Source organism: Mytilus trossulus, unplaced genomic scaffold, assembly GCF_036588685.1.
Source record: "Mytilus trossulus isolate FHL-02 unplaced genomic scaffold, PNRI_Mtr1.1.1.hap1 h1tg000024l__unscaffolded, whole genome shotgun sequence".
Lineage (NCBI taxonomy): Eukaryota > Metazoa > Mollusca > Bivalvia > Mytilida > Mytilidae > Mytilus > Mytilus trossulus.
The window spans coordinates 7,583,729-7,609,985 of NW_026963290.1; the positions used below are offsets into that span (position 1 = coordinate 7,583,729).

At 31.1% G+C, this 26,257-nt stretch overlaps 2 protein-coding genes across 3 annotated transcripts in view; one reads left to right on the forward strand and one right to left on the reverse strand.

Moving 5' to 3' along the window:
• LOC134699093 (ankyrin repeat and SAM domain-containing protein 3-like) overlaps positions 1 to 3,183 on the reverse strand; it is a 30,837-nt gene extending 27,654 nt beyond the window's left edge. For both annotated transcript variants that reach the window (XM_063560782.1, XM_063560781.1), the window contains exons 1-2: positions 3,093 to 3,183; positions 1,341 to 1,527 (exon numbers count right to left, since the gene is read on the reverse strand). In XM_063560782.1, coding sequence (XP_063416852.1) covers positions 1,341 to 1,519 — 179 coding nt within the window. In that variant the 5' untranslated portion in view covers positions 1,520 to 1,527; positions 3,093 to 3,183. The remainder of the gene's footprint in view (positions 1 to 1,340; positions 1,528 to 3,092) is intronic.
• Positions 3,184 to 3,568: 385 nt separating this feature from the next.
• LOC134698975 (dynein axonemal assembly factor 8-like) overlaps positions 3,569 to 26,257 on the forward strand; it is a 47,419-nt gene continuing 24,730 nt past the window's right edge. Inside the window, exons 1-13 of the mRNA XM_063560663.1 lie at positions 3,569 to 3,721; positions 7,003 to 7,169; positions 7,648 to 8,269; positions 8,828 to 8,947; positions 9,609 to 9,779; positions 10,188 to 10,286; positions 11,343 to 11,469; positions 12,135 to 12,260; positions 14,296 to 14,469; positions 22,221 to 22,356; positions 22,965 to 23,103; positions 24,136 to 24,362; positions 24,923 to 25,985. Of these exons, the coding sequence (XP_063416733.1) occupies positions 7,026 to 7,169; positions 7,648 to 8,269; positions 8,828 to 8,947; positions 9,609 to 9,779; positions 10,188 to 10,286; positions 11,343 to 11,469; positions 12,135 to 12,260; positions 14,296 to 14,469; positions 22,221 to 22,356; positions 22,965 to 23,103; positions 24,136 to 24,362; positions 24,923 to 25,985 (3,148 nt within the window). The 5' untranslated portion in view covers positions 3,569 to 3,721; positions 7,003 to 7,025. The remainder of the gene's footprint in view (positions 3,722 to 7,002; positions 7,170 to 7,647; positions 8,270 to 8,827; positions 8,948 to 9,608; positions 9,780 to 10,187; positions 10,287 to 11,342; positions 11,470 to 12,134; positions 12,261 to 14,295; positions 14,470 to 22,220; positions 22,357 to 22,964; positions 23,104 to 24,135; positions 24,363 to 24,922; positions 25,986 to 26,257) is intronic.

Below are 26,257 nucleotides of genomic sequence, written 5' to 3' on the forward strand. Positions count from 1 at the left end.
ACTGTTCCTTACTCCAAAACAGTACATTATCTAAATCAACCTTTCTGTACATGTAAAGAAAACAAAAAGTTAATTACTGTTCCTTACTCCAAAACAGTACTTTATCTAAATCAACCTTTCTGTACATGTAAGGAAAACAAAATGTTAACACTGTTCCTTACTCCAAAACAGTACTTTATCTAAACATGCTAAATTAACTTTTCTGTACATGTAAAGAAAACAAAATGTTAACACTGTTCCTTACTCCAAAACAGTACTTTATCTAAATCAACCTTTCTGTACATGTAAAGAAAACAAAATGTTAATACTGTTCCTTACCTCAAAACAGTACTTTATCTAAATCAACCTTTCTGTACATGTAAAGAAAACAAAATGTTAATTACTGTTACTTACTCCAAAACAGTACTTTATCTAAACATGCTAAATCAACCTTTCTGTACATGTAAAGAAAACAAAATGTTAATACTGTTCCTTACTCCAAAACAGTACTTTGTGTAAATCAACCTTTCTGTACAAGTAAAGAAAACAAAATGTTAATACTGTTCCTTACTCCAAAACAGTACTTTATCTAAATCAACCTTTCTGTACAAGTAAAGAAAACAAAATGTTTAACACTGTTCCTTACTCCAAAACAGTACTTTGGCCTTGTCCTAATTTATCTTATTGATTCTTCATGTTCTTAAAAACTATCAGTAATAATTATGCTGTTTCAAAATTTAAAAAAAACCCACACTTTTGTTGACCATAGAAATGATTGGCTCTCAAAGAACCCCCTTTTAACTTTTAAAACCCCAATTATCAGTACAATACATCTTTGTTTTTCAAACAGTTATTTAGTATTTCAAATAAAGGTAGATTCATCAACAAAATTTCAGCTCAAAATCAGTTAGATCCATTATATATACATGACTGTGTATGTTATTTCCAACTGATGTTAAAATATAATACAGTATTTCTTATTTGAGATTGAAAAATTAATTATTCTTAAAGTAATAAAACAAGACATGCAAGATGCATGCTCCAAATAGTCTGTCAATTTTGATATACTTTATACAATGGCATTATACTTTTAGTATATATTTCAAATGAATTGCAGAAAAATACCAAATAAAGTAATACACCGTATCATCCTTCTGGGGTACAAATCTGAGTACACTGAAGATTCCAGGCATGTTGACTGAATTGTGTTAAGGGTCCATCCACATAATCCAGGAGATAAGTTTAGTTTTTTACCATTTCTCTCAATCTATAGCTACTATATAGATTACACACACACATACACACACAAAAACAACATGGTTATAGCTATGAAGATCTAGCAGTACATGTCTTGAGATTACCTGGATATAAATGACTTAACACTGTCATAATGGCCAATACTAGAGGCTGTATGAAGATCTAGGGGTATTGATGATTCATCTTTGACATCCCACCCATGCCAAACAGATAAACTACGTTCTAACAATTCATTTTCTGAGGATTCATCTGATGCTTCAAACTGGGCATCTGCTGATGCCATGTTTACATCTATTTAATATAAAATATTAAATCATTAAGAAAATAAAAGTATGTAAATTAAATGAATTTCTAATAAATATTAATCAATGCAAAACATTAGCCATGTTAGCTATCAAATTCACCTATTTAAACAAAATTAACACATTTAGCAATAGTTTTATTGGTCAACATATGATATTTTGCCAGCAGAAGTGCAGTCTTCAACTATTGTGTATAAGTCTCATAACATTTAGAGGCAAACTATATATGTTTTTTATTACTGTTAGAGAACAGAAACCAATTTTGAGACGTATGTTACAATGACGGACAATATCATTCAAGAATAACACTTAATTCCCCATTTGTCTTTGCATTAAAAAATCTATCAAAACATTACAGACTTAATATTTTATCCAAGTTGACATTGAAGTTGGTTTGGTTTTATTAGAGATAGAGTTGTCACAGTCACACCCTGCCTGTGACAGGTATCAGGTCCATTAGCGCCCTATATACTTTCGCACCCTACACGTTCGCACCTCCTACATTCGCACCCAAGGTTCATTAGCACTCGGCACGCTCGCGCCCAATTTTAATTCAAATTCCAGTTGAATAATTGGAAAATCATGATTATTGATTTTAATTGCTTTGGTGTAAATACTGAATGTATTTATAGCTTGGTATGAGTAAAAGATTGAAGATTTTAAATGAAAAACACAAAAGATAATTGTTTTAAACAGCTTGGTCCCTTTGATCTGAAACAATGAAACAATAAAATATAACAATACACTATTATGTAAACCAAAACATGATCAAACATGATAAAATTTATTCAACACAAACATGACAAACAAAAACGTAGTCAGAATCTCACTCCATTTTGAAACAAGACAATGAAACAAAATTATAGCAATACACTAACCAAGACATGATTAAGAGTTATTCAACACAAAATAAAATGTTGACAGAATTCCACTTTATTTAGAAAGGAATATTATTTTTTTTAACAAATTACACTATCCAAAACATAATTAAAATTTATTCAACTCAATAAAAAATGATGTCTCACTTTATTTTAAGACAACCAAAACAATTATGAATAATACTTATAAGAATACACTGGAATAAGTACTTGCCAAAACTTGATTACAAAGCTATAATAAACCCAAAACCAATTAAAATTGGGCGCGAACATGTCGGGTGCGAACGGACTTTGGGTGCGAACATGTAGGGTGCGAAAGTGAAAGGGGGCGAACATGAGTGGGTGCGAACAGAGCTCGGATTCCCTGTGACAGGAGGCTGTGTGCCAAAAAAATATATATTTTACCATAAAATTTATATATAGGGTACTCTATATCTGTTAGCAAATTTTAGTTCTATCAGGATTATTTGAACAACTTATTTGATTAAAGAAGTGAAAAAAATTACAATGTCAATATGAAAGAATATAAACTGAATATACACAAAACAAATCAAAAAAAAAGGGGGGGTAAGTTTCGAGCTCAAAGCCCCTGATCATGATCAATTTATACTTTCATATAGAGTTTATGTTATTTGTTATCACGATACTCTTTGTTGATTTAACACCTTCACATTACCATAATTTTACAATCTAAAATGAAGAGTCCTGAGAAAAAAAATCCAAGTTTAATGCCAAGGGATGTAATCGAAAGAAAAATATTAATAAAGTTCTTCCACAGTAACATATAAGATATACATAATACAAATTTCGTTCAGTATAGATAGAGCGCAACAACGTACCTTAAAGAATCGCATACGATTACGTCATACGATTGAGTATAAAATCGAATCAAATTACAGAGCAGTTTATATTCCATTGATAGGACTGTAATCTCCTCTATTCAATGTTATAAGTTGACTGATAGCTGAAAACTTCATAAGTTCTTTGTTGTTAGTTTTAGAACGTTGTGGTTTATTATTTGGAAGAACTTTCTGTATTTGATTGTACTTTTTTTAAGTTCTTTGAGGAAACAAACCAGACACAGCTTACTTTATCTGGTAACTTGTTCTTGGATAGAATTATCTTCGTTAGGGTGAAATAGGTAAACAATAAAAGAAGTACCAGTACACATCCGGGAAACTGTAATGGGAAAGAATGTTGAACGCCGAAACACGAAAAATCGTGTTTACTTCATGAACTGACCTCAGCTTATAGTTAAGATAACGATGACTTTCAAGTTATAAACAATTGCAGATTAACATTTTGGTATGAGAGGGAGTGTGATGCACTGATATGTCATTTTTATTCCATGATATTCCACGGAGCGTCTGCATAGTTTACACAATTACCATGGATTCACGAATTACTGGATCTTTTATTTTTACTCAAAACGCTCTATTAAACATAGAAAACATCTTAAAATACAATATCAAAAAAATATATGAACATGATTGCATATGTTTGATCATGTTGATAAGGACAGATTGGCAAATGGTCTGACCAAGATATCCCCCCTTTTATTAGGGAACAGGTCTGACTGATCGATACCTCATATGACCGAAATCTATCAGAATAACACTTGTAATGGCTGAATAACAATTGAGATTTTAACAATAGCACATATTAGTGACTTTTAAACAACATTGATTATTAAATACAAGTATATTATAAAGGTTTTAAATAACTTAAAAATTATTTATAAAAAAGCAAGTAAGTTCATAAAGATCGTTATAAATATAGTGTTTACATCCAACAAGGCGACCAAGGATAACCCATATATAAACCTTGTGACATGGTCCCCATGTTGGATGTACACACTTATTGACACTATAACAATCTTAATGAAGTTACCTGCTTGATATTAATCATTTTAAGGGGGCTTGCGGGTCTAAATGATTTTTTTTATTTAATATAGGATTTCGCTATATTTTTCTATAAATGAACTTTATCTTATACTTAATGGAAAAATGAAATAAAAAAATGGGGTTACCGTTCATGCCTTCAAAAGAAGCATACATTTTGGTCAATGTCCTTTTTTTCTGTTGATCTAATAGGAGAAATAACGGTAATATCAAAATAAAAAAAGAACTAAATTACAGAAATCGCTTAAATTTAACAATAATTTAGTTTGTGTACAGCTTATTCGAAAACAACAATAAAAAATATAGGTCACCGATGATTTAAAAAAGATATTTCAATTTTAATGCCAAAAAATGGCATTTTTGCACCAAAGGGAGATAATTTGGAGCTTTTTCAATAAAATCTACATTTTAAAAGTCACCTGGGGTCAACACGAATTAATTTTTTGGAATGATTTTTGTACCATATGATAAAGTAACAACTGCTAAAGGTAATTAATAAAATTTGTAATGAAAAATAAATGTTTATTTTTTTTCTAAAAATCTTATACCCGCGAGCCTCCTTAAGTTATCTAATATACTTAAATTATAATATCATTTATTTAATAATCAATGTTTTAAAGTCACCAATATGTGCTTTTATTCTGTTATTCGCTCATTACAAGTGTTAATCGGATAATAACAAAAATGCATCATTCACATGAACCAGAGCACTGGGATATAATAATAACCCAAAAACTTGATTTTATATGAATTAATGCTGCTATATCAAGTTCAACTTTTTAACATTTTTTTGGGGGGGGGGGGTTGCTGTATGATTTTCTAATCAACTTTATGTGTATTCTAAGTACTGGATATTCATTATATTTGTTATGCATGCTTTAACCAATTGAGCATTTTGCATGATAGTTGTTTTTATGCTGTTTAAACTTTCCTGAAATGCCACCTTTATTGCTGATTATTTTGCTTGTGAGTTTGAAAAATGGCAAAAACTTGACTGGTAGCCATGTGTATAAATGAAGAAGAAAAAATTTCAACTTCATAATAGAAAGAAACTAAACAGCAATAATGTTCTGCAAATTAAAATCTACAAATAAGTCAACATGAACAATATTGTCAATCTAGCCCTTCAGGAATTATTGCCAATTAAAGTCAATTCTTAACAATGCTTAACAATTTTTCATAATTTTTTTATCTTCTTTGAAACTACTTACAATGACTGAGAAAAATTTAAATAAACTTGGCCATAATCATTCTCAGGGTATTTAGTTTTAAAAATGTGTCTAATTACCCCGCCTGCCAACCAACATGACCATACATGGCTAAAAATAGAACATAGAGGTAAAATGCAAATCAAACAAAAAAAGAAAATGTATTTTTTAATCATTAGAGAAACAGATTCTTACATACATGACATAGTTACTGGTGGATTATCGGATTTATCCAATCTCGATAGTTAAATTATAAATTTTCAAGTGCTCACCAAGGCGGCTCAGACTTTGAAATTGATAATTTAACTATCTTGATTGGATAAATCTGATAATCCACTGGTATTAATGTGAGAATCTATATATATCTAATAATCTATAGTATCTAAAAGTATTAATGATTTTAACCTTATTGTACATGATTTTCAAAACAACAGTAAATTCAGGTGAGCGACACAGGCTCTTGAGAGCCTCTAGTTATTTTTATATCAAATCATCTGGCGATAAGGATAATTTTTGATTATATTGACTTCATATATCAGTTATTTAAAATCAATATGCTGTTTTTTTTGCTTATAAAACATTTACACATGTTAAAAGTTTACCTGGCATACTTCCAGTTGTACCTGTCAAAATCTAGTACATTGTATATATGTACAAATACAGAGGTCATAGCAAAATAAGATATCTTACATATAATATATAAATGTAAGGGGGACCACAACTAGTTTAAATTAAATGCAAGGTAAGAGATACTGATTAGAAAAGGATGTAATTTTGATTTGTGAGGAATCAGAAAGCTATTAGTTCATGCAAAAAATAGTGCTGCTGATAATTTGTGGTGTTTTCACTCCTCACCAGCTCTCATTGTACAAATGTAACCTACAATGTACATACCCAAAAGTCGTTAATCCAGACCTATGACAATATTCCAGAGTTGATATTTAAGTTTTTTCCCAGTCCATTTAGTATCTGAGATTGGAAGGAATTTTACATGAAAAAAATGTGTGTGCCATGTTTTTGAAGAATTTCATACAATTTCTACAATACAGTTCAACAGGCACTGCTAGATTGTAAAAAAACTTTGAATGACATAATCCCAAAAACTGTGTAGGTTAAAGGCATTAAGATGAATATAGTAGTAGGTCATCTTGCTATTTGAATAAGACCTATAGAGTAGAATTGAAATCTCAAATGTTATGCCTACTACATGTACCAGTTATATTTAAAAAATATATTCCACAAAAAGAGTTATTTTACATGTTAATATAAAAAAGAAGATGTGGTATGATTGCCAATGAGACAACTGTCCACAAGAGATGTACATGTATTATCATTTATAATGGTGCAATTATTTTTTCAATGTTATATGATTAAAAGTTGTGCCTCAATTGAGTTATATAATCATCATGATCATAGCATGTTTTACCTAAATAGCTTAACCATGTTTACATGAAAATTATTTATATTGTATTTCCAGATTGATTAATAAGTAATACCATAATGGAGTTAAGTGATGATGGGGGAGGAGACAGTGAAGTCAGAATGCCATCTCTTCTAGGACAGTCACAACTCAAACCAAAGTTAGACGACATCTTTGCTGAAGTGGAGAAAAATCTACCCTCCATTGATTTTGATCTATCAGATGTAAGAAGTTTTTCTCATGGGAATAATCATGACAATACAAAAATTGAACTTCTATCTGACCATTATAAAGTTATTTACTTTAGAATATAGTCAGAGTTGTGTTGTTTATACATACATTGGACCCAGGGAAGGCACTTGACAATCTAAGTATGGATGGGTGGATGTCATTACACAACAAAAATATGAGTGAAATTCTTTGTTTTCCTCTAAAGGTTGTTACTTAGTTTTAAAAGTGTCTTCCCTGGGTACCATGTTTGTTTTAATGAAACAGTTCTTATAAATTCAGATTTTGATAATGTATTTTACAACTTAAAACAAAATGCTGTTCAATTCTTACTTTCAGATGTCCCATCTTAATATTTTTAAATAAAACCTATATGATCTTTTATAAACTACTTATGAAAACAGTAAACATATATTTAGTGAAGATAAATCTATGCATTATTTTTATTTCATATGTTATCTTTGATCTTTTTAGGTGAGTTCTGATAATGAAGAACCAATTATATTTCACAGAAATTTAAAATCGTCCATATTTGACGATGACAAAGATTTGGATACAAGCCTTGATGATCCAGACATTATTTCATTAAGTGGTGTCTCTTTTGAACCTGCTGATTTAACAGATATATATGACAATGATCTAGCTTTTCAGCTTCAACAAGGTGCAGTGATGAAATCATCACCTAAACCAGTTCCAACTAAAACAGTTTCAAGCTGGACTGAAATCGTGATGGAAGCTGAGAATCGTCCTGAAGTTACTCCCCCTGATAAACAAGAGGTCACCTTACATGATGTAGGCTGTGGTCCTGATGATGGGGAGGAGGCTTTAAATTTAAATGAAGCTCTGAAAAATATGGAAAACGAACTGCTGAATAATCAGATGCAGGATTCATATGAAAAACATGAACGAGAATCAACAGCTGAGACGGAAAAAAAGAAAAGTTCTACGTGGGAAGCCATAGATGTTGGGGATAAGAAGATGAATAGTATGCTGAGAAAGGAAGTACGGCGAGATGAGGAAAGAGAACTAGCTCATAGTATACTGTCACCTAGAGCTCCTACATTAGTACCTCCCGGATTTGATCCTTCTAATATAGGTAAAAACAACCTCTGTTTGGTATTTCTCAGTTTAAAGTAAATAATCTATAAACTGTTTCAAGTATTGCAGTATCTCATTATTTTTATCAAATAATAATGTTACAAATATTCATATGTAGAATAGGTTTTCTTGAGACCTCTCAATGTGTCTAGTTACCTCATTCTGTTCTGATTTGAACCTGATATTAAATTATTTTATTAGTTGAAACATTTTACAACTTTAAAAGCAAGCTGTTTTTTTTTTTTTTTTTTTTCAATTTTGAAAACTAAATCTTTGATGAATCCTGTCTCAAAGGTTAGTGATCACCAAGCAGTAAGAACATGCAATTGATATAATATTTCACAGATAAGAAACAGTTGTGAATTGTATCATACTGTTTCTTACAAATATCTTACTATAAAAGAAAGTTTCTTTTTAATTTATTAGCCAATCTTTAAATGATTTCCTCATGAATATTGTCTGACAAATGATTTTTTGAATTTTGATAGACACAGTTATAATTTCTTTATGAATTATTTCAGGTATATAATAAAGATAGATTTTTTTTGAATTTCAGATACGTTATTGAACCAGTTAAATGAAGATAATCAGTTTGCCCCGCCTATCAACAGATCAAATCAGCAAAGATTAGAGGCTTTGTATGCTTCAGGGGAAGGAAACCAAATTGACAATAATGGTAATTCATTTGAATTGATGGGTTTAAAAAATGTATGAAATTAAGATTATTAGTACTGATATAAATTGAAAATAACACAAAATTCATTGGTGTGTTTAAAAAATCTTGAAAGATAAGACATAAAGAAAAAAATTTACACACAACATTAAAAGGAAACAGGGGCAAATGGAATGGTGAAGTATTTTATTTCTTTAAATTATCTTAAAAAAATTCAGAACTTAATATCAAATCAAATCATATATTTTATTATAGTTTCACCTCTCTACATGTACAATACAAACATGAATACAATACATACAACATGTTTAAATTAAAAGTACAAAACAATCTTAAAAATATTCGAGAGCCACTCTCAAAAGAGTTACGAGAGACTTTTGCATAAAAATAGACAAATCGATAAAGATACAAAACATTTTTTTTTGTTCTAAATAAAACATTAATTTGCGGATTAAGTTACTTGAAGAGTCAAGCTGTATGAAAATAACATTTAATTGCAAAAAAAAGGATTTTTAAGACTCATATAAACCATGCCATAAATTTTCTCTTTAAGTTCACATGTGATTGTACATTGACTTAATTTAAAGTTTATAGAAATAATGTGACTATGACTTTAAAATCAGAGTTTTGACTTATATATTTATATATATATTTCTACAAACAGAACAAAATCAGAATTTGTCGTTGATACAAAGATTAGCACTGATATCCACCAGAGTATCGGGAGAAGATTTGACTGATGTGTGTCCCATGACTGGAGTTAAACAACAACAGATTATAGAGGAGGCTCCTCCAGTCATTAATAAGTGGAAACCTGTTCCTCAATCACAGCCAGGTATGTTCTTAGTATTATATGTTTAAACCCCATTTTCCATTCAACACAAATATTTTAATCATGTTGTATCAAGTTATTGCATTTTAAAGGATGCTATCAAAAAAGAGTCTCTAGTTAACTTGGGATAAAAGTCTGTAATATAACTTATATTTTGATGCTCAATGTGCTCTAGCCTCTATTCCCCCCCCTTATTATAAATAAGTTATAACACTTCAAATTAAAAAAAAAAGCTCTTTGAAATAAAATAAAATTGGAAGATGCATTACGTCCATATTGGCATTTTTTTCTTAAGGATAGATTGCATATTTCATCTAAAAAATATATACCAAACTTAAATAATTATTTGTAAAAGATAGTGTGGAGCATGAATTTTTTAATTAGATGTTTAATTTTGTTTTTAATCAACAGAGCCAGCGAAAAAGGTGACATCTAGTTGTGGCACCAATACTAGTGATATGCCGGTTAGAATTATTACACCAACTGTAAGACCAGTCACGAAACCACCAGGTAAATTTATGTTACATTATAAGATGATTAAGGTGGTACCCAACACTTTCACTATCATTAATTTGGCTCGTTTAATTTTCATAAAATTTTGACAAAGTATTTACTTTGACCCTTTGAAAAAAATATAAAAAATTCAAAAAATTTGAACCCAGCATTTTATCAGAAAAATTACACTGGTTATTTAGCAGTTTGACAAACACTAATTTTGATCATTGAGAAGCTTTTTATTGCCTTCACAACGCAATGTAATTAAAACGTTTAGCTGATATTACAGAGTTATCTCCCTGTAGTGTTAGGTACCACCTTAAACATCTCTCTTTAACTCAGTCATTCAATACTTACACACTTACAACCAATAGCCATTACAAAAGATAAATTGTAGAAATATTGAAACATACACTAACTTAACTCCTACCTTATAATAACATACCATCTATTCAATCAGTACCCAAAATTACATATAAATCAAATTTTAAATACTAAAAATATTCACTACAAGGAAAAACAGTCAAAGATAAAAAAAAATTATGGGGGACAAATTCTTTCCCCAAAAAAGTAAAATCACAAAAATACTGAACTCTGATTCATTCACAACAGAAATCCCTTATCATATGACAAAATCAAAAGTTCAAACACATAAAACAAAAAATTATCAACTGAATATTGGAACTAAGGACTGTTCCATTAAAACATAAATGGTACCCTGGGAAGGAACTTCAAAAACACAGTGTCCTCCAATAGAACCTACATACATTTAAAGTCTATTAAACACAATATTTAAAACCAACCCATAGTGGCAAATTTAAGTTGTCTTCCCTGATTCCATGTATGTTTTCATAGATCAGCCCTAATCAGAATTTCAAACTTTACAGAGTTATAGAACATTTAATACTTGAGGATATGCATGAAGAAATATCCTGATCAAACATTTATCATTGTTAAAGGGGAGATAATCAAATCTCCTAAATTTAATATGTGAATAGTAATATTGGGCAGGGACTATCATAAGTTACTTGTGAGTTTGCTTACAGTTCTAGTTTATTACGTATATTATAGTTGTAAAGAAAGAACCCCCTAAATCCAGCACAGTATTTATTGATCTAAGAGATTTTGAGAAGACGAGACAGGAACAACAACAAAGTATAGAAAGAGTACAAAGAATACTACATGTATCTGGTGACAGGTATTTATACTGACTTTTCTCATGACTGCATATTTGAAAGGCTTTATTCTCTCTCAATACCAATTTGCTTACAACTTTACCTAATTGCAATTTGATAGAAAAACAAAGGATATGGGGCTTTCCATCTAGCATTGGCTTGAGAGGAATTCCTTGCAAATTGATTTGTTTTCAACTGATCATCTTGTAAAGAATTTCAGCTTATTTCCTCTGTAAAAATTTGTATGAAGTAAGTGCAATTTTAGAAGAAAAAAAATCTGTGTTGAGTTGTGAAGTAGGAAACAGTGGACTGTTATAAGGAAAGCTGGTTTATAAAAGTATGACTTCTATCAATATAACATTTTATAAGAAGTTATTTCAAAACAATATTTTGCTGTCCAATACAATGACTGTTGTTTTGCTTTCTTACAATTTTTAAGTTACAAGAAGTTATTGTGAACCTGAAATTTGGATATTTTTTCTATAGCAATGACTGCTTCGCTGATATTATAAGGAAATAATTCACATTGTATATAATTTACAACATAGTCTATTCCTAATATTATTAACGTTCTGTGGCAGAAAAACATAGAAATATTTTAAGCAGAGAAAATAAATATGTACCTACCCCTATTAGTTTAAAGAAAAAGAAGTCAATGATCCCAGACTATTTTTTTTTATCTCTACAGGGACTCGAGTGATGATTCAGATGATGAAGTAGATACTTGGCAGAAACAGAGACAAAAAATGAAAGAATCATTGAAATCTAAAGGTCTTCACGCAGAGGCTTTACCAAGCAAGCCAACACCTCATGGGTAGGTTTAACATAGAATCATTGAAATCTAAAGGTCTTCATGCAGAGGCTTTACCAAGCAGGCCAACACCTCATTGGTAGGTTTAACATAGAATCATTGAAATCTAAAGGTCTTCACGCAAAGGCTTTACCAAGCAAGCCAACACCTCATGGGTAGGTTTAACATAGAACCATTGAAACCTAAAGGTCTTCACGCAAAGGCTTTACCAAGCAAGCCAACACCTCATGGGTAGGTTTAACATAGAATCATTGAAACCTAAAGGTCTTCATGCAGAGGCTTTACCAAGCAAGCCAACACCTCATGGGTAGGTTTAACATAGAATCATTGAAATCTAAAGGTCTTCACGCAGAGGCTTTACCAAGCAAGCCAACACCTCATGGGTAGGTTTAACATAGAATCACTGAAATCTAAAGGTCTTCACGCAGAGGCTTTACCCAGCAAGCCAACACCTCACAGGTAGTTAAAACATACTGTAAAAACAGAAATTTTCGTAGAAGATTTAATTTTGTTTATTTCGTGGAAAGAATATATCCAAGAAATTTAAGGAGGCTCGCGGGTATAAGATTTTAGAAAAAAAAATAAACTTTTAGTTTAGATTACAAATCTTATTAATTGCCTCTAGTAGTTGTTACTTTATCATATGGTACAAAACTCATTCCAAAAAATCAATTTGTGTTGACCCCAGGTGACTTTTAAAATGACGATATCATTGAAAAGGCTCTAAATTATCTCCCTTTGGTGCAAAAATGCCATTTTTTGGCATTAAAATTGAAATATCTTTTTTAACTCATCGGTGACCTATATATTTTATTGTTGTTTTCGAATAAGCTCTACATAAACTAAATAATTGTAAAATTTAAGCGATTTCTGTAATTTAGTTCTTTTTTTATTTCGATATTACCGCTATTTCTCCTATTAGTTCAACAGAAAAACAGGACATTATCAAAAATGTATGCTTCTTTCTAAGGCAGATTGTGAGCGTAGATGAACGGTGACCCCATTTTTTTATTTCATTTTTCTATGAAGGATAAGATAAAGTTCATTTATAGAAAAATATAGCGAAATCCTATATTGAATAAAAAAAATCATTTAGACCCGCGAGCCCCCTTAAGTCCCAACAAAAATTCTGCCTCCATATAATGCCACTTTCATTTTTGGAAACCATGAAATTAAATCCCCATGAAATCTTATAGAGAGACAAAACCACGAAATTTTAACCCCACGAAAATTAATGTTTCTACATTAGTTATAATATTTGATTTTGTAAAAAATTTATTAACAACAAAACAAAACTCAAAATGGATTAAAAAAATGTGGGGAAATATATAAAATTGAGACAAAATATGCCACTCGCTTATATCATTCAGCAGAAAAAAATGAAACAACCTATCATATTTTTGATTTGGTATAGGCATTTTCTGAAGAAAATGATGGTTTAGAACTGGTTTTTTATCTAACTAAATCTCCGACCTGTATGATAGATGTTTATTGTGTAATACTGTAAATTCAGAAATTACTGCATGCATTTATTATTGCGATTTTGTAATTTAACGATTTTATTTTTTGTGTTATTGAGAAAAATCTTGTTTAATTCATATAAAAAAAATTCAAATGGGAGTGTGAATTATTGTGATTATCACCCTGTCACATTCGTCGCAATAATAAAAACATTGCAATAATTTCTAAATTTACAGTAGTTGACTTAATCAAAGAATAAGGGTTTGGATAGGGTTAAATGATTAAAAAATAATGCCCTTAAAAAATGAAGATTAGAGAATAATGGGCAAAAAAATGAAGATTAGAGAAAAAAGGGGTTAATTTCTTAAAGATTAGAGAAAAAAGGGGTGAAAATTATATGTTTACAGAATAAAAGACCCCCCATCCAGACCCTCAAAAATAAAGGTAATATTCACATAATAAGAAAGGAATGGATATGGTGTATAAGTTATTAAAACTCATTTTGAAAGGAAAATATCAGATATTGTTAGGATAGATTTAAAATGTCTTATGGTTTTGTTTTTTTTTATTTTTCCAGACCTATAAAGAAGCCTGCAAGAGTGTTAAACCTTGACCATGTGATAGACAGCCGTGCTAGGACAGCACCACAGACCGTCGTAGAAACAGAACAATTATCAGAGGAAGATATGGAGGCTAAACTGAAGGCTGAACAAGAGGAAAAAGAGAAACACAGAAAAGTAGAAGAGGCTAGGTAAATTTTGTTAAGTGGAATAACAAGCATTTTTCACAAATATATTTAATCATTAGAGCTAATGAAAATGTGTGCGTAAAGAAACCAGAATTTCTATTGACAGTATTATTATCTTAAATCTTAACTTTGATATATGATCTGTAAATCAACTCCACCTTCAAACAACATTAGATATGATCTGTAAAAACAACTCCACCTTCAAACAACATTAACCAACAATCTTAACTTTGATATATGATCTGTAAATCAACTCCACCTTCAAACAACATTAGATATGATCTGTAAAAACAACTCCACCTTCAAACAACATTAACCAACAATCTTAACTTTGATATATGATCTGTAAAAACAACTCCACCTTCAAACAACATTAGCCAACAATGTTAACTTTGATATATGATCTGTTAAAACAACTCCAACTTCAAACAACATTAGCCAACAATCTTAACTTTGATATATGATCTGTAAAAACAACTCCAACTTCAAACAACATTAGCCAACAATCTTAACTTTGATATATGATCTGTAAAAACAACTTCACCTTCGAACAACATTAGCCAACAATCTTAACTTTGATATATGATCTGTAAAAACAACTCCACCTTCAAACAACATTAAACAACAATCTTAACTTTGATATATGATCTGTAAAAACAACTCCACCTTCAAACAACATTTGCCAACAATCTTAACTTTGATTTATGATCTGTAAAAACAACACCACCTTCGAACAACATTAGCCAACAATCTTAACTTTGAAATATGATCTGTAAAAACAACTCTACCTTCGAACAACATTAGCCAACAATCTTAACTTTGATATATGATCTGTAAAAACAACTCCACCTTCAAACAATATTAGCCAACAATCTTAACTTTGATATATGATCTGTAAAAACAACTCCATCTTCAAACAATATTAGCCAACAATCTTAACTTTGATATATGATCTGTAAAAACAACTCCACCTTCAAACAACATTAACCAACAATTTTAACTTTGATATATGATCTGTAAAAACAACTCCACCTTCGAACAACATTAGCCAACAATCTTAACTTTGATATATGATCTGTAAAAACAACTCCACCTTCAAACAACATTAGCCAACAATCTTAACTTTGATATATGATCTGTAAAAACAACTCCACCTTCAAACAACATTAGCCAACAATCTTAACTTTGATATATGATCTGTAAAAACAACTCCACCTTCAAACAACATTAGCCAACAATCTTAACTTTGATATATTAGTGTTTCCTACAGGTGGTTTTGGCGTGTAGTGGCGCCCTGCCGCGATTTCTCGACGCCCTGCCCTAATTCTGTCAAAATTCTAGACGCCATGCCTTTATCGTCTGTGTGCCTTCATCAGCGCCCTTCTGCCCTGACGTCTTTTTCCAAAATTCTCTTGTGCCGTTTTGGTGAAATTTTGTTTTATCGATTTCTGATCTACAAGTTAATTACATATGATACCTGTGTGATTGCCCCCAGGTTAATCATGTCATTACAATCAATTACAATGATAAAGACTTCAAAGGTGTTAATAACTAAGTAATTTGATTAGGACAATGTATCTTTTTGTCATACTTTTGATGAATGTGTCAGGGAGTGTATTTAGCTTGGGTCGGCATTTTCGATCTCCAAGTCACAATGGAGGAGTGTATAAATGAAGACTTTCATGACTTTAGAATTGAATTTAAGTCATCAAAATAAAACTATGCCGTTACAGAAATGCCTTCCATCTCAACACAGTTAACGCAAACGTGGTGGAAATTGATTTTGGAGTTACTTCCCCTGTTTTAGCCTATTACAAATTTGTGCTCTAAAAATATTATCTAAGAACAAAATAAGGGATAAATTACCAATTGAATATATAATAACATAATAATGTTACCTTAAAGATATTAACTGTCTTTGAACATATTGGAAAAAAAATATTGCAATTTCTACTTGATAATTATATATATAATAATCCACAATTTTCTACATTTGAAAATGCCTGTACCAAGTCAGGAATATGACAGTTCTTGTCCATTCGTTTTTGATGCTTTTTTTTTTTTTTGATTTTGCCATGTGATTATGGACTTTCCAAATTGATTTTCCTCTGAGTTCAGAATTTTTGTGATTTTACTTTTTTTTTAGCAATCTATGTTCTAAACATAATCAAATTAGAATTGCTCACAGTTTTCATAAATTCCAACCGTGCAATGGCTGTAAAGCCAGTAAATGACGTTAAAAACTTCTTGTTGTTGTAATAAAAGTTGTAACTCTTATATAGATATAATCAAACCATATTCTTTGATAATGGTTAGAGGGAAGTTAAACTATAAAAACATAATAAAAATTGTATGTTGATGAAGATGTACTATAACTACACAAACAATGACATAAAGACTATAGTTGAAATGCATCTTTATTTAAAAAAACAACAACCTATACAGGAAAAACTGGCACCCTGCCCCTTTTGAATTCTAGCTAGAGCTAGCTAGCTAAATTGTGTTTATTGTTTTAAATATTTCATATATACACTTTTCCTTGTTTAACATTTGTTTTAATGATTGATTACAGACGTATATGTCCTTTTTATAGCATTAAACTAGTATGTTTTAAATGAATCCATTTTATAGAAATTGCCTGTTTATAGTTAGTGCCCTAAAATTGTTGTCTCTCGCGCTTAATGTGCCCTCTGAGCTAACAATTACCCTGCCCTTTTTAAAAGCTGCAGGAAACACTATATATGATCTGTAAAAACAACTCCACCTTCAAACAACATTAGCCAACAATCTTAACTTTGATATATGATCTGTAAAAACAACTCCACCTTCAAACAACATTAGCCAACAATCTTAACTTTGATATATTAGTGTTTCCTACAGGTGGTTTTGGCGTGTAGTGGCGCCCTGCCGCGATTTCTCGACGCCCTGCCCTAATTCTGTCAAAATTCTAGACGCCATGCCTTTATCGTCTGTGTGCCTTCATCAGCGCCCTTCTGCCCTGACGTCTTTTTCCAAAATTCTCTTGTGCCGTTTTGGTGAAATTTTGTTTTATCGATTTCTGATCTACAAGTTAATTACATATGATACCTGTGTGATTGCCCCCAGGTTAATCATGTCATTACAATCAATTACAATGATAAAGACTTCAAAGGTGTTAATAACTAAGTAATTTGATTAGGACAATGTATCTTTTTGTCATACTTTTGATGAATGTGTCAGGGAGTGTATTTAGCTTGGGTCGGCATTTTCGATCTCCAAGTCACAATGGAGGAGTGTATAAATGAAGACTTTCATGACTTTAGAATTGAATTTAAGTCATCAAAATAAAACTATGCCGTTACAGAAATGCCTTCCATCTCAACACAGTTAACGCAAACGTGGTGGAAATTGATTTTGGAGTTACTTCCCCTGTTTTAGCCTATTACAAATTTGTGCTCTAAAAATATTATCTAAGAACAAAATAAGGGATAAATTACCAATTGAATATATAATAACATAATAATGTTACCTTAAAGATATTAACTGTCTTTGAACATATTGGAAAAAAAATATTGCAATTTCTACTTGATAATTATATATATAATAATCCACAATTTTCTACATTTGAAAATGCCTGTACCAAGTCAGGAATATGACAGTTCTTGTCCATTCGTTTTTGATGCTTTTTTTTTTTTTTGATTTTGCCATGTGATTATGGACTTTCCAAATTGATTTTCCTCTGAGTTCAGAATTTTTGTGATTTTACTTTTTTTTTAGCAATCTATGTTCTAAACATAATCAAATTAGAATTGCTCACAGTTTTCATAAATTCCAACCGTGCAATGGCTGTAAAGCCAGTAAATGACGTTAAAAACTTCTTGTTGTTGTAATAAAAGTTGTAACTCTTATATAGATATAATCAAACCATATTCTTTGATAATGGTTAGAGGGAAGTTAAACTATAAAAACATAATAAAAATTGTATGTTGATGAAGATGTACTATAACTACACAAACAATGACATAAAGACTATAGTTGAAATGCATCTTTATTTAAAAAAACAACAACCTATACAGGAAAAACTGGCACCCTGCCCCTTTTGAATTCTAGCTAGAGCTAGCTAGCTAAATTGTGTTTATTGTTTTAAATATTTCATATATACACTTTTCCTTGTTTAACATTTGTTTTAATGATTGATTACAGACGTATATGTCCTTTTTATAGCATTAAACTAGTATGTTTTAAATGAATCCATTTTATAGAAATTGCCTGTTTATAGTTAGTGCCCTAAAATTGTTGTCTCTCGCGCTTAATGTGCCCTCTGAGCTAACAATTACCCTGCCCTTTTTAAAAGCTGCAGGAAACACTATATATGATCTGTAAAAACAACTCCACCTTCAAACAACATTAGCCAACAATCTTAACTTTGATATATGATCTGTAAAAACAACTCCACCTTCAAACAACATTAGCCAACAATCTTAACTTTGATATATGATCTGTAAAAACAACTCCACCTTCATACAACATTAGCTAACAATCTTAACTTTGATATATGATCTGTAAAAACAACTCCACCTTCGAACAACATTAACCAACAATCTTAACTTTGATATATGATCTGTAAAAACAACTCCACCTTCGAATAACATTAGCCAACAATCTTAACTTTGATATATGATCTGTAAAAACAACTCCACCTTCAAACAACACTAGCCAACAATCTTAACTTTGATATATGATCTGTAAAAACAACTCCACCTTCGAACAACATTAGCCAACAATCTTAACTTTGATATATGATCTGTTAAAACAACTCCACCTTCAAACAACATTAGCCAACAATCTTAACTTTGATATATGATCTGTAAAAACAACTCCACCTTCAAACAACATTTGCCAACAATCTTAACTTTGATATATGATCTTTAAAAACAACTCCACCTTCAAACAACATTTGCCAACAATCTTAACTTTGATATATATAATCTGTAAAAACAACTCCACCTTCAAACAACATTAGCCAACAATGTTAACTTTGATATATGATCTGTAAAAACAATTCCACCTTCAAACAACATTAGCCAACAATCTTAACTTTGATATATGATCTGTAAAAACAACTCCACCTTCGAACAACATCAGCCATTAATCTTAACTTTGATATATGATCTGTAAAAACAACTCCACCTTCAAACAACATTAGCCAACAATCTTAACTTTGATATATGATCTATAAAAACAACTCCACCTTCAAACAACATTTGCCAACAATCTTAACTTTGATATATGATCTGTAAAAACAACTCCACCTTCAAACAACATTAGCCAACAATCTTAACTTTGATATATGATCTATAAAAACAACTCCACCTTCAAACAACATTTGCCAACAATCTTAACTTTGATATATGATCTATAAAAACAACTCCACCTTCAAACAACATTTGCCAACAATCTTAACTTTGATATATGATCTGTAAAAACAACTCCACCTTCAAACAACATTAGCCAACAATCTTAACTTTGATATATGATCTGTAAAAACAACTCCACCTTCGAACAACATTAGCCAACAATCTTAACTTTGATATATGATCTGTTAAAACAACTCCACCTTCAAACAACATTAGCCAACAATCTTAACTTTGATATATGATCTGTAAAAACAACTCCACCTTCAAACAACATTTGCCAACAATCTTAACTTTGATATATATAATCTGTAAAAACAACTCCACCTTCAAACAACATTAGCCAACAATGTTAACTTTGATATATGATCTGTAAAAACAATTCCACCTTCAAACAACATTAGCCAACAATCTTAACTTTGATATATGATCTGTAAAAACAACTCCACCTTCGAACAACATCAGCCATTAATCTTAACTTTGATATATGATCTGTAAAAACAACTCCACCTTCAAACAACATTAGCCAACAATCTTAACTTTGATATATGATCTATAAAAACAACTCCACCTTCAAACAACATTTGCCAACAATCTTAACTTTGATATATGATCTGTAAAAACAACTCCACATGCCAACAATCTTAACTTTGATATATGATCTGTAAAAACAATTCCACCTTCAAACAACATTAGCAAACAATCTTAACTTTGATATATAATCTGTAAAAACAACTCCACCTTCAAACCTAATTAAACAACAATCTTAACTTTGATATATGATCTTTAAAAACAACTCCACCTTCAAACAACATTTGCCAACAATCTTAACTTTGATATATGATCTGTAAAAACAACTCCACCAGCCAACAATCTTAACTTTGATATATGATCTGTAAAAACAATTCCACCTTCAAACAACATTGGCAAACAATCTTAACTTTGATATATGATCTATAAAAACAACCCCACCTTCAAACCTAATTTAACAACAATCCTAACTTTGATATATGATCTGTAAAAACAACTCCACCTTCGAACAACATTAGCAAACAATCTTAACTTTGATATATGATCTTTAAAAACAACTCCACCTTCAAACCTAATTAAACAACAATCTTAACTTTGATATATGATCTGTAAAAACAACTCCACCTTCAAACAACATTAGCCAACAATCTTAACTTTGATATATGATCTTTTAAAACAACTCCACCTTCAAACAACATTTGCCAACAATCTTAACTTTGATATATGATCTGTAAAAACAACTCCACCTTCAAACCTAATTAAACAACAATCTTAACTTTGATATATGATCTGTAAAAACAACTCCACCTTCGAACAACATTAGCCAACAATCTTAACTTTGATATATGATCTGTAAAAACAACTCCACCTTCAAACAACATTAACTAACAATCTTAACTTTGATATATGATCTGTAAAAACAACTCCACCTTCGAACAACATTAGCCAACAATCTTAACTTTGATATATGATCTGTAAAAACAACTCCACCTTCAAACAACATTAACTAACAATCTTAACTTTGATATATGATCTGTAAAAACAACTCCACCTTCGAACAACATTAGCCAAAAATCTTAACTTTGATATATGATCTGTAAAAACAACTCCACCTTCGAACAACATTAGCCAACAATCTTAACTTTGATATATGATCTGTAAAAACAACTCCACCTTCAAACAACATTAGCCAACAATCTTAACTTTGATATATGATCTGTAAAAACAACTCCACCTTCAAACAACATTAGCCAACAATCTTAACTTTGATATATGATCTGTAAAAACAACTCCACCTTCAAACAACATTAGCTAACAATCTTAACTTTGATATAGGATCTGTAAAAACAACTCCACCTTCAAACAACATTAGCCAACAATCTTAACTTTGATATATGATCTGTAAAAACAACTCCACCTTCAAACAACATTAAACAACAATCTGTGGAAATGTATAAGCAAAAACTAAATTCGCAAATTATTGCACATATTTATAATTGCATTTTTTAAAGAGAGAACAAAAAGCGAGATTTCTTGTTGTTATTTAAAGATAATTTTTCGTTCTCTTATCAGATTAAGAATGCAGGTTTTGATAATTGTTAATGCAAAGGTATTGGTTTGCAAGATATCAACTGCATTAATTTAAAGAAAAAAATATGATAAGGATGGTGTTAAATCAAATATTTATGAAAGTTAGTTCGTTGATAAAATGCCGTGAATAATAAAAAAGATGAGCTTTGTTAAATATGAGGGTGAATGAATTTTCACAGTATGACTCTAAGAAACGCTTATTAAATTTAAATTTGAATTTATGTTTATAACTGTTTACAGAAAACGCAGAGAACAGAGAGAAGCAGAAAGACAAGCCAGGATAAGGTTATCCAAACGTTTAGAAGCTCTTCGTCCTTCAGCAGCTGTCAGTGGTAAACAAGACAGTGCTGAGGGTACACCAGTTGTCTTTGACATTGTAAGTCCACCTAATTTATGACAATACATTTACTGAGGATATCCCTCTTTGTCCTCCAGCAGCTGTCAGTAGTAAACAAGACAGTGCTGAGGGTACACCAGTTGTCTTTGACATTGTAAGTCCACCTAATTTATGACAATACATTTACTGAGGATATCCCTCTTCGTCCTCCAGCAGCTGTCAGTGGTAAACAAGACAGTGCTGAGGGTACACCAGTTGTCTTTGACATTGTAAGTCCACCTATTGAAGGAGAAGACATTTACTTTAATATTCCTATTCCTAAAATCAAATGGAGAAATACTATTCATAATTGCAAAAAATTAAATCAATAGAGCCTGTTTTTAGCCATCCATTATATTATTGTACAAAATTTGACTATGGATATATGAATTCTTTTTAAATTTAAAGTTCAGAGATGAAAGGTAAAGGTCACATGATTTGTTAACACAGACAGTCTCTATAAAGGATCTTTACTTTTGTCCAATCAATATTTGATAAATTCCAACTTTTTACTAAATAAGGATAACATTTTATAGTTGATGATAGAAAGGTAGCTTCTTGACTGTTATAAAGAATGCTGTTCTATGAGTTTTGTTGTTGTGTTTTAGGAAGCTTCCTACGAGCCTGCACCAAGAACTTTGCCACCAACACTGGGACAGGACCATAAATGTTTGTTATTGACAATACATTTATCTAGTAATGGGGAGATAATTCTTCATCGTGGGAAAAGCAGAAGTGCCGATACAGGTTTGTTATAGTTATAGAGAATTTTTAAATTGTGCTTATTATTATGGTTGAAGGAATACCCTACTTTACCTCTTTCCATCCATTGAAGTTGTAACTTTAAGTTGGCAGATATAGAGATGATTTTTGGCATGTGAGTTAACCAAGATGAGTTACAGATCAAGTTTAAGTTTTGTTCCGCTGGGTTAATTTTTGCCGAAATTACAGGCTATGGACTTTGATAAATTGTTGAAAAGACAGTTATACAAACTTTTTTTCTCAAGGTTTCAGATATTTGGCTAATTTTTGGTATGTGAGTTACTCATGATTAGTTACAGATCAAGTTTAACTTTGGTTCCGCTCGGCTAATTTTTGCTGTAATTTCGAGCTTTGGACTTTGATAATTATTTGAAAATCACAGTTATACAGACCTCTTTTCTAAATGCTTTCAGTTAGTTAGCTGATTTTTGGTATGTGAACTAACCATAATGAGTTACAGATCAAGTTTATGTTTCGTTCCGTGCTGCTAAGTTTTGCCGAAATTAAGGGCTTTGGACTTTAATAAATTGTTGAAAATCACAGTTATACAGACTTTTTCTATACGCCTCCAGATTTTGAGCTGATTTTTTATATGTGAGATTACCATCATGTTTGTGTTCACATGTGTTATTGAAATTGCAGATTTTTCAACTTTTTGAGACGGGGCCATTCATGTCACTTTGACACATCTAGTTTTTTAAATTCATTTCTGAAATTTCAGAACAGTTCTGACCAAAATAAATGTTGCTAACCTTTTTCTACTCAGTATATTTATTGTTAAACTTTTTATTGACCTATAATGTATTTTTACAAATTGTGACTTAGATGGAGAGTTGTCTCATTGGCACTCATACTACATCTTCTTTTATCTGTTCACAAATTATTGTTTATGTGATATTTTTTATCTTATTGATTTCCAGGTGTTGGACTTTCTGCCAGTTATACAGTATTATTGTCATGGTTGCTAGCCCTGGTACCACATGACTTTACGTTATTTTTTATCTTATTGATTTACAGGTGTTGGACTTTCTGCCAGTTATACAGTATTATTGTCATGGTTACTATCCCTGGTACCACATGACTTTACGTTCCTCCAGAAAGAAGAGGAGGATCACAGCCCACTACCGTTCTATGTTCTTGGTTTACAACAGGAATGTATGGATGAACAGTTGTGTTTACAAGTAGCTGTAGCAGCACCCAGGGACTATGATAAACAAATGAACCTCAAAACTAAAAAATCTAAAGTTAGTGCTTCTTTAGGTTATAGAATTTAAATTTAGTATTTCTTGGGTGGATACATAGATTCATTTGTTTTTTAAATTTTTTTAATGAAGTCTGATAAAAGAGAATTGATTGACTTAATTTGTCCTTTTTTCCCAAAGTAAATAAAATAAGTACTGATTTTTACTTAATTTTAAAGCCAACCAATTATCTGTTTGATACAAGAGGGGTTTACCAAACTTACAGCTATACAAACTTAAATTGCTCAAGTGGAAGGGATTGTAGTCGGAAGGATTTTTAGTGGCATTTGAGAGTGAAAAGATGAGTTATCACATTAATATGCTCCATTAAAATAATCTTTATTTTAAAACTTATAATTCTAAACATGCGGAAGAAATGCACTAAAAATTTTGTATTGATAAAAAAAAAATCACATTTTTGAAACTCTTTCTGCTGTTCAATTTCATGTGATCACAAAACAGATTTATTCCATGAATAATGGTCACCAATCAAATGAGACTTAACAGTCATCAATGAAATGATTAGTTATAGATATATATATGATAAATGTTTTTATTTGCAGGTAAAGGATGAGATGAAAGGTTGTACTGCATTCCAACACTTTATAACCAAGTTTCTTTCTACCAATACATTACATTCAGTGTGTCCCTGGCTAGTGGATATGGTATCAGTAGAAGTTCCCTGTTCACAGGTGGATAGTGCCACAGAGAAACCAACATATGTATATCGTCCTCCATTACCCAACATTACAACGAAACCATTGTCAACTTTCATTCAGGTAAACCCTGATCAACAGGCTGCTCAGAAAGTGTTCAATTCCTCTGTCGGTTTCTTCTGGCAGACAATTGATAGTGAAGAAGCATTCTGTGATCAAAATGTTGGAGAGGTTAATTACGACACACAAGTGACAATGTCGTTAATTTACAGAAAAATATTCTATGATCCCCGAGCTATGATGGGTATTTGTAACAGGATACTACAGGAAGGATTAGACTTAGCTGGTGTCCGACTGTTATATCCTACATCAGAACTGATCAGTCTGGCTTCAGGACCAAGTGTATCTAATGACAATTCACAAGCAGATGTTTTAAACAGTATTGGACCAGTATTAGCTATCAGTTTACGAGGAACATTTGCGAGGTCTATATGGCTTGATGCTGTTGGACCTTCAGACCCAGTTTTGGCAAGAAGGACTGATCCTAATTCTCTTTGTGCATTATTTGGTGGAGAATCTAGAGATGAGTGTTTATTGTTTTGTCCTAGAAATGCCTCTCGTGTTCAGACTGAACTCAGTCGATGGTTTGGGGGACGTGTTCCACCAGGTGGCAGTGTTGATGTAGGAACACCCTATACACGTAGAGATACATATCGAAGTGGTAGTCCCAAGGGTAGAAAAGGTAGAAAATCTTCTTTATCAGACACTAAAGACAATGATATAAATGCCACAATACATAGGCCACCGGCTGCATTAACAGCTACAACCAAAAATGACATTTTCTTAGTGCTATCACCCCATGTGCCACCTAAATGTATGGGTATAGTGTTGTCTACCTGTCAGAGACGAGGGTACCAGATTAGAGGAGTAAGGAGGAGTAAACTCAACACAAAGAAGGCTAATTTACTGGGTAAGCTGTTTAAGTCTGCATTATAATTTGGTTTTTATAGTTGTAGAACATAAAAAAGTAGATGAAAGCCAATATTAGAAACAACATAATTTAATCGCATTTTAAATTGTCAGTCCTGTTAAAACTGTTACACAAAATTTAAAAAAAAAATGTTGCTTGTTGACACCAAAATATTTTTTTCACAGAAGTTTGATTTCTGTAATAATTATTATACCTTAGATTTGCCAAGTTTTTTTGAGTAAATCTGATTTGAATTTGCAATGTTTTTGAAG